This window comes from Hesperophylax consimilis, chromosome 8 (assembly GCF_061612785.1).
Source record: "Hesperophylax consimilis isolate HC1 chromosome 8, BYU_Hcon_1.0, whole genome shotgun sequence".
NCBI classification, from domain to species: Eukaryota; Metazoa; Arthropoda; class Insecta; order Trichoptera; family Limnephilidae; genus Hesperophylax; species Hesperophylax consimilis.
Genome location: NC_142843.1, coordinates 41,838,926 through 41,849,474, shown reverse-complemented (window position 1 = coordinate 41,849,474; position 10,549 = coordinate 41,838,926). Strand labels below are relative to the sequence as shown.

The 10,549-nt window shown below is 31.5% G+C and overlaps 1 protein-coding gene across 1 annotated transcript in view; it reads left to right on the top strand.

The window, feature by feature from the left end:
- Positions 1-2,876: 2,876 nt before the first annotated feature.
- The window catches only part of LOC149422087 (sterol O-acyltransferase 1), a 42,140-nt gene continuing 34,467 nt past the window's right edge, over positions 2,877-10,549 (top strand). Inside the window, exons 1-3 of the mRNA XM_089634303.1 lie at positions 2,877-3,156; positions 4,171-4,320; positions 4,511-4,686. Of these exons, the coding sequence (XP_089490429.1) occupies positions 4,252-4,320; positions 4,511-4,686 (245 nt within the window). The 5' untranslated portion in view covers positions 2,877-3,156; positions 4,171-4,251. The remainder of the gene's footprint in view (positions 3,157-4,170; positions 4,321-4,510; positions 4,687-10,549) is intronic.

The window sequence follows — 10,549 nt, the reverse complement described above, 5'->3', positions numbered from 1 at the left end:
GAGTGTTGTGAGTCATTATGGTTTATAGGTTGTAAAATTTCACTAGTTTATGTAGCTAAAAATTCACAAATAGCTATTAAACTAGATTATAAATTTGATAACACTATATAATTAAGAAAATAAGAAATTTAATTACAAACTAAAAAATATAATAGTTATTAAACTTAGAAAAAATAAGATATAAAAATAAAAATGTACTTATTAGGTACGAAATAATAGAAGGTAGGTACAGTACTGGTTGTAAATTGTTCAAAGACCGAGCTGGCAATCTTGTTTGAAATGGGTACTTAATAAAATGCAACAATAATAAACGCATATTAGGAAGCGCATAATATAACTTTAGAGGATATGTATTTTTATTAAATATTAAATTTTGTTTATATATATTTTTTTTACTACTCATTAATCAATTTTCCTTAATTCATAACGTGAATTTAGGAAAATTTAATCAATCAAAATTACAAATGAGTTCATATAAACAATTATTTGAAAATGTATCCAATGAAATTAAAACTTGTGATTACCGTTGGGTTTATCTAAAAGTTGTTTGTGATTTGAAAATTTTGTAAAATTTTTCAGTTTTAATTTTATCCGGAAGGGCATCAAACAATTTTATACCTTCATAAGTATTATGGTGTTGACCAGCACTAGTCAAAAAGATGATACTTTAAAAATATAGAATGACTGACACTGTCCAAATATTTAACATGTTTCACGTACTAGATATACGACAAATATACATAAAAGCACTACTAACCACTCGAGTGATTTTCGGCATATTAAAGATCGCATATGCCATTTTTCTTTACCTTTTGCAAAACATTTATTTGATTTTATTCGAACACATTTTCAACGGACAACATTGGTAGAAAGCTGATTTAATGTTTTATCAATTATTGTCTAAATTTTTATCTGTGTTATTAAATAAATATTGTGTGGTGGTTTTAGTGATTGTATGGTTTCTATTTCGGTTTGTATTTGGTGTATGCACGATTATGTATATTACGCTAATGCAAGGAACTGAATTGAGCCCTGAAGGACGTAATATATATATTTGTATATAAAAACCCCATGGGCGTATCTGTGTTATTAAATACATATTATGGGGTGTGGTTTTAGTCTGGTTACAACCACATAATATTTATTTATTTGTAAACATTAAATACATTAAAAAAAACTAGTTAAAAATTTATTCAATTAAATTAAATACATATTATACAATATTGATAAAATATAAACATATATTTTGATAAAATATAAACATATATATTGATAAAATATAAACATATACATTGATAAAATACAAACATTTGTATTGATAAAATATAATATTTATATTTATTATTTTTAAAATAAATAAATAATAAAAAATCAAAAGCAACAATGTTACACCCAAGAGAAATACACCTTAACATTACGTATCAATCACGATCAATGTAAATAAAAGGCTTGAAGTACTGGTTCTATTTCTAGATTCCTACTGCGAAGATAATATTGCTTCTGATAAATTAAAAACATACCGCAATTTATTATTACTACCTACCTACTTATCGTAGTTAGGTACTATTTTGACATCTGGGCATTGTTGAAGTATTCCTAATATATTTTTATACACATGTTACGACTTGGTACTTATGGTTGATTGGGATCAGAATAATCTATGAAAGACAATAAGAGCGTAGATAAAACATATATCTTAGCTTTAATCTGAGTTGTTTCATTCAGTTCGCTGGTGATATGCAGAGGCCACAGTTCAGTGATGTGATGTCTGGGGAATTTTCCCTATATTTGGGGAAAAAACATGTTCATCAGGAAAGTAGTAAAAACTGGTCTCAAATTTATATTCTTTATTGAAAGGTTCGTATTTGTGACAATTACAAATGGAAATAAGTAACCACTTTGTCACCGGCACGCATACATGTATTGGCACAAAGCCTTGCTTTATTCAATACAATACGTAATTATTATAAATATTATTATAAATTAATTATATATACAATATGTAATTTGTTGACAATTCTTGAGATGTCCCTTATTGCGCCATATCTTTTACAGACATCCTCCATTTATTCTTTCATTCTCTATCACGTAAAACATTCTTACCTCCTGAAATCACTGTACTTTCTCTCCTGAAAACAAAACAAAAATAACTCCATACACAGTGTCCAGAAACGCTAGTGAAAATAACTTTCTTTTCGAGATAGAATTTTGAATTTGAACATTTGTGTTCGATTTCACCAGAAGTAAGGAAAAATTGAGCTTACGTCAGACACACAGACCCAGACACTTCATAATTCTGAAAATGGAATGAAATCTTTTAGAAAAGTCCAAATAATTTATCTAATCTATATAGAAATCAGAAATAGATAAAATGCTAACACCACATACAGACTGAAGCCAAAACCACTCAACTGAACAAAAAAACACCATAAATAAAAATGTGTTTGTTCAAAATCTTAAATCTCTGAAAATCCTTCCACGATTGTATTGAAATATTGACACAAGGTTGCATTCGAATACATGTGTGTTTCTATATACCTATATTATATAGATGTCACCTGCGAAAGGCAAATACATGTTTTTTTGAAAAACAGCGCCATTGTTTCTCCATCTGCACAGACAGACTGAGCCATAGCAACGAGTGGTGAGGTACAGCTAGTCTTAAATAAAACATTAATTTTCTCTGTCACAGTATGTTTTTGGTTTGTAAAAAAGGTTTTATACGATGTGCTACTTTGAATTTGGGGAATATCTGAGAAAATTTTACATTTTTATTTCTTTATCGGTGGGGAAAAAAAATTCGGCATATTATCAGTGCTTCAGTTCGTAGTTCGCAGCTGGCTGAACGGCCAACGGGGCCGATAGGACTGTGTATCAATGTGTGTGTATACCCCCTCCACCACGCTTTACTAAGCACCACAAATTTAATAATTATTATTACTACCATCACAGTTAAATTAATTCAATAAGTTGTTGTGGGCGCTCACTGCAACTCGCGCCATTGTTGTTGGCTTTCCAATGAATTCTGTAATGACAGGCGCTCGTTATTTTCACTAATTAATCATACTTCATACTTGTGACTAACCTTTTAATAATTTTAACATGGTGCATTGTGTAATGATGTGTTTGTGAGTATTGATATTTAGTTTACAACCGGTGAGTGGTCATGAATTATTTTTTTGTTTATTTTATGCAAAAAAAAATTACAGTAAATAACACATTTTTTGTATTATTTCACTCGCCACGCCAGGGTGTCCCAATGTTATGGCGGGTGAAGTTTTGAAGATTGAATTTATTTATTATACATTTCAGATTGATTTATAAATATTTTATATGACAAATAAATTAAATAGGGAGTGTGAGATATGTAAGTGTATTTAAATGGTTAGAATTTAAAATATATGGGTATTTTGATTTTAATCAATCGATATTAAAATGCATTCCTTTCCATTTCCGGAAAATGAAATAATAACTTCTCATTCTAACGACTACAAGGTGCCCATTAAGTGTGTCCCTGTTTTCTGTAAATTTACCAAATAATAGGTTATGTGTAAGCTTGTGGTGTGTTAAACCAGACGTTTATTTTTATTCTACCTACGTATTATTAGTGGTCTCCTGAGAGTAGTGGTAGAATCGGGAAACTGGGGAGTATGTAGCAAATCGAGAACTAACTTTATTCTTCTTCATTTTTTAACATTTTGATTCTATATAACTTTTTAAATATTTTTCGGAAACTTACTGCTGATAGCCCCGTAGCCAGCGATTTTTTGAAAACGAAAGCCCCAATCAAAAAATTCTATTCAAAACCAGATATGAATAGCCAAGTACTTCCTCACCTTCCTCTTTCCCATTTCCTTCTCCTCCCCAACACCTTCATCCCACGACATACTCCAATTGTGGATTTCATAGTCTCACTGGCTCCAGACAGTTGGGAGCAGTTGGGACTCTTGTGCGGTATTCACAGATTCTTTGAAGTCTTCAAGTAGGTGTAATTTAAGAAATAGTAATTATCTTCGTGCGTAATTTCGTCGATGCGTACCTAGTAATAGTGGTACGTAAAATTCACGAATGTGTAATTTTGTCAACAAAGTTAGTGTTTCGATTAAATTATAATAATAATACTAACCAGATGACCAAATTTAATTTAAAACATGATCATGATTGATACAGAATCGAGGCAGTGCCAGAGTGGCTGAGGAGGAGCAGTGACTGGGAGCAGTTAGAAGATAAGCACCAAGACCAGGAGTTAATATGTCGGAAGAAAGAACGCAGTGGGAGTCGGAGAGAAAGAAGGATCTGGCGGAACACACATTTCAAACGGTACTGCACTTGATTCCATTTCCTCTTTACTTCTTAACATAGTTGGTACATATGGCAGGCATACTAATAACTACGGAGGGATCAGTATACATTATTATTATATATTCTTCACTACTATAGTAGAGAACCATATTGCCCATTTAGGGATAACTTGTTGTAGATTTAACTTAGTGCTGTAATCGTTGTCCAGTTGGTTCACAACGATCTATGGAAGGAGCTGGAACTGTGCGTGCACCAGCTCGCAGCCAGGGCGGTGCAAGAGGTCAGGGAGACCGACTTCCACGGCAATGGGACCAGCGCTGGCGGCTCCTCCAGGACCTTCCGCACTCACACCAATAACAATCACAGCACCACCAACTCCAAAAGGTACAGCTACACTATTCGCTCTGTTTTCGCGTACAGCCTGTTCCTTGTAAGCTTTTGACAACCTCTGTGGTTGAGTGGTTGCTAACCTTGGCTATCGGGGGTCGCCGCCCGGTTCGAATACCAGCGCGCTGAACTAATTTTCATTTGATTCATTTGTGTTATTTCACAATTTATAGCCTAAAATTAATATATAGTATTAATTACGGTAATTGGCAAAGAATGGATCTTTAAATATTTAAATGTAAGTACATAATATTATATGTCACAAAAAATACATCAATATTTGAGGAAAATATGTTTTCTGAATTCCTCTTTAAACTTAACCATCTTTGCAATCTCGGTAACTTCGTTCGGGATTTTATTATACAGTTGGTCGGCCTGCGACATGAGAGATTTCTGGGTTCTTGATTTTTTTTCTGGTTGGCAATCTGATTTCTCATTTCTCCTCCCGTGTCTATTCAGTTCCTTAGACATCATCCCTATTTTAATTTTATCCATAAAAATATGTACATTCAAATGTATAGTTTGTTTTCCCTTATAAAATTTAGCTGATTCAACATGTCTCTTATCCGTGTGTATATGTTGTGCTTGATTCGCATTGCTTTATTTTGCAGTATTTGCATTTTTTTCATTTTCCCGAGAAAAAAAATTGTGTTACACAAATGCTACCCAAAATGGCTGACTACATCAAATATATAGACACGGACAATCAACATTACTCTATAACTTCTATAAGTTAAAAAAATTGCCATATCATACAAAAATCTTCCGAACAGAAATTACTTACTGACACTGGCAAATCTGCTGGCCCAGACAACATTATTCCAACACTAAGTTGTATTTTTTAAACCACTCAAATAGCTGTATTTTTATTTTTGTTTCTTGAATGTATTTTTGATATAATTTTATTTTTATTATTTCTTTCTTATGTTTCAAAATTGTACCACCTACATGTAAAAAGCCCTATGATCGTTAAATAAACAAATAAATACACACGACTATAACCAATCATCACACGAAAGAAAAACAAAATCTAAATATTACACCACAACATTAGATCGATCAATAAAACTTCCATAATTTTATGTTATACTTCCAACAGCTTGAATTTTACTTATTTATTTTTACTTCTTTAAGTATTTACTTTTTATTTTTTAATTTTATAAATATTAAAAATTTACAATTTTGGCGACTTTCTAAACTACCACTAGGCTCACGCCTATGACAGTCACACACGATTCATGTAAGAGAATAATAATAATAAAATATATGAAATTGTTATGGTAAAACAAAAACTAAAAATTGCACATCATTATAGAAACCATATTAGAAATAGAAATAAAGATAAAACTAATGATAGAGTCAAAACATTTTTTTAAACAGTTTTAGGAACTCGTCCATTCCTTAAAGAAGGCTCGTCCCCTTTCAAATAGCCAATGTTGAACACGGATATTAAAATGGGATACAAAATTAATTGACTTTATCTCGGTGTTTAAGGCATTGTATATTTTAGGAGCAATGTGGTTCTAGTTTTAGGGAGCACGCATCCCAGGTTTGATGAAAAGCGGGTGTGTGCTTGATGTTCTGGAGACACCATTAGGTTATTTTTCCCGTATGTAGCACAAACTTGTCTTGGTAAATAACTGACGAATATCTAAGACCCTCACTTTAGCAAATATTTCGTTTGAGGGGTGGGTAAGTTGGCATTTAAAAATAATTCTTATAATTAGTTTTTGTACTATTATAACTGGATTGATAATAGATTTAGCACAGCCACTCTATCCTACAATACCATATGTTGCTACCGATTGTAAAAGGGCAAAATAGACGCTTCTTAGAGTCTCCAAGTCTCAGTTGGATCTAAGAGAGCAGAATATATGGCAGAGCTTGATTTCATTGTGCTAAATTAACACTATCATCCAAAAGTTAAATATAATAGACTCCAACTGCATAAAAAATATATATGATAATGAAACGTGTATCCTAGAAATGTACAGATTTACATCCAAAAACAACCTTACAAATTTACTAAACTGAACACTGATCTCTACAAAAACAAAAATATCATCTAATATCATTTTCACAGCCAAAAGTATTTTTGTTATTTGTTTTTCGGGTGTTATGCCGTGTTGCGCTAAGTCCTTCTTTAGCCAACGTTTCGGACAACGTAACAGTGTCCATCATCAGGGCAGATGTGAATAACAAAAAAATATCTTTTCAATATATCAAATACTTTATGGTGTGACATTATATATTGAATGAAAAAACAAACATTGTAATACACCACTTTTATTTTTGAATTATTTTTTTAATTAAGCTTGGGAAAAGCTAATAGTAAGCCCTGACGAAGCTTGGGAAAAGCGAAACCGGTTGGCTATCTTCGTTAATTCAAAAATAAAAGTGGTGTATTACAAAGTGTGTTTTTTCATTTTATAAAAATATCATCATCATAGAAGACCTTAAAATAAAAACGTTAAAAAACAGATTCTCACAAACCATAGAATACCTGACAATGAATGAACCCATGATAAATGTCCTAACACGAGTCACACAATACACTAAAAGCTGCATCGACCATATAATAATCAAGGCAACACTAAAAAACAAAACAATAGTACTTTAGAGCTCAATTACAGATTTAAATACATCATACAAATAGATCAAACATCAATACACGAACAACAAAAAATAAACTTACTTTAACATAACTACGGAAAAGAAAATTGACAAAATAATAAACCCATTAAAAAACAACATTGCACCGGGGTTAGATGAAATAACAACAGATTGCATAAAGAAAGCATATAATGACTGAAACAGACCAACTATTCAACATATTTGACGTACTAGATATACGCCAATTATACACAAAACACTACTAATCTACACTTTTGAGCAAAAAAAAACTTCAACAAACACTAAATTTCATAAATAGACCGAATAGACAAACGTACAAAAAAACACAAACTTTGGACTAAGACATCACAAATACCAGACAATAAAAGCATTGAAAGCAATTCCACTCGTTATAAAAAGCGAGGGAAACAAAAACAACATTTCAGAGACAGAAGAGAATGATGGATTAAAGAACAAAAAAGGCAATTATTATTTTTTAATGATAAACTAATGTTTATAAGACAAGGTTTTATGCATAACATAAAGGATAACAAATAATTATAAGCAATAATTAGTCGCCTGAAATATAAAATTTCTCCCTAGTAAAAATAAATGCCGCCAACGGGAATTGAACCCGTACCTTCTGATGTCCGGTCAGGTGCTCTGAACCACCGAGCTATGTCGGCTTATTTCCAAGCCGCATAATAATTAATGCAACATTTACAAGTACCTCAATCAACAATTACTGCTTATTATATTTTTTCCACCTGTAAACAACCAACTTGTTTTTGTTGGAAAGGCTATGTTAGTGCTAAATTTCTCACTACATGGCGTCGAGACATATTATATCTTCATTTTTTGGTAAAATATTTTTGACGTGTCAAATATTATTATTTTTTAATGATAAACTAATGTTTATAAGAAAAGGTTTTATGCATAGCACAAAGGAAAACAAAAAATATTGCTTATAATTATTTAAAAAAGGCAATAACACAATGTAAAATAGTGAAAATATATACACGTACCTAATACACAACACCAGTATATGATACACACATTATTATGTGCAACCGGTTACTGAGTTATCATAGAAGGTACCAGAATTACAGTTTGTTTTTCTTCATTGATATTAACACCGTGATTATTTGTATTTTCTTTTAATTCAGCTCAGTTTTATTGATTTTTCTTTTTATATCAAATTCAATGAATAATATTAAATTGTATAATGGGGGCCTCGGCACGGGTAAAGCACCTAGTGAAGCCCACTTTATCAAAATAAGTTTTTCAAATTTATAAAGTATTGTCCTAATCAAAAAAATAATGAATTACCATTCTTCATCAACGTCCTCAGGTCAACGCCGTATTTAAAAGCCTAGGCAATATAGGCAGCTGCCGAGGGTGGTAATTTTTAAGGGCCGCATTTTGCCGAAATTCTAAAGACTATGTAGCTTCCATATTTTACACAAACTTATACAAATTAAAAAGTGTTCAATAAAATAGTAGGTAATTTCTGAAAATAGAGAGATGGCGCCAAATCGCATACAAACGCTTCCAGTAGGTCGATAGACTTGCATCAATGGTGTACCTTCATGTCAAAATGTACCTGGCAAACTTATCTTCCTGCTTACGCCCTCAAACATTCATTTTTCCTCACACTCTGATATGTGACACGTGTGCCGATGAAATCAATTAAAATGTGTATTTTTATTGCTGAACAATGCAGCATTTAGTCAATATATCACCTCGGAAAGGTTTTTCGTTACTTGTGTCATTGTGAAAATTGTAAGAAGGTGCGACGTGTCTTACTTTCAAGTGAGTTAATACCATTTTGTACTAAAAAATAATTGTTACGGCCATTTAGTCGGAATTCATTCGTTATTGAATCATTTGACATTTTGGTATTTTCATGCAACACGTGTGAGATGGAAAATAATTATTGGCATGGTAAAAATTATTTTATTTGCGGAGAGGGGACAGTTTTATCATTATTTAATATTTTCTTCTCAATGGACACCCTTCGTAGACAACAATCTTCGGAGAAGTGGTGCAAAACAATCGATTATTTATTTATTGTTATTAAGTTTAATTTGTAGAACTCCATTTTATTTTTTTTATTTTTTATATATTCAATAATATTGTTATTGGGTTTATAAAAACAGTTTATTTTTAAACAAGTTCTGCTGTGTAATTATTATTACGCGTGACAGCTGTTTCGCCTTCTGAAGGCATTATCAAACTGTGGGTAGCCCACTTACAGACGATACATTTATATTATTTCTAGGTAGGTATTTTAATTTCAATTACTGATTTCTTAATTGATTTCTGAGTAAAATGTTAGAAATTATTAATGGTTATTACCCCAGTAAAGTTTCCCCAATTATTGTAATGTTTAAATTTGACTGAATGTCTTTATGTTAGTTATTCCCAAACGATGTCTCATAGGGTTATTTTAATAGCATAATTAAGTACTTCATAGTGCACTCATATTTGCATTAGGTTTGAAGATATCTAGTAGGGGTGAACGAATTATATTAGTTTTTTCATTAAAAATTTTTAATTTATGCTTTCGGATTATTAGAGTTTTTGTTAATTTCTAAGTGCTCTAAAAGATTTAGTTTACGGTCTTTATTTTGTACGTGTAACGGAGTTGGTTTATTATTATCATTAAGTGAGTGATTTTCATCTAGGAGATGTTTGGCAAATTGAGATTGCATTTTATTATTATTTTTAAAAGATCTTATAGGTTCTTTGAAAAAAAAAAGTGGGTGTGTCAAGCCTACGCAAGACAGAAGTGAAACTTCTAGTATTCCTCTCTCTCTATTTTCATTTCATCATCTCTATTTTCTCTCTTAGGTTAGTTTGAAAATTAGAGGTTAAATAATTCAACGACGAAGCATGGATTTGCTTTTTCTAATATTTTCTTATAGATGAATGACGTTCGATTAATGTATAGTTCCAAAAATTTTCAATTTATTCACAAGTATACAATATTACATAAATAACAATATTACAATTAAAAATTACAAAGAAATTACAATGACAATTTACCAATCATGTGCCATTTTCATTGTCAATTTCATGAATATCATTTCCTAATGTCGTGATAATTGGGTTATGGTAACTAAAGTGCGAGATATATACATGAGCACTTAAATCCTTAATGAATCGTGCAAAAACTGCATCGATTGTTGTCCCGTGTCGGGAGAGAACGTTCGTGAGCGGCTCCCCCACCTCAACAAGCGCATAT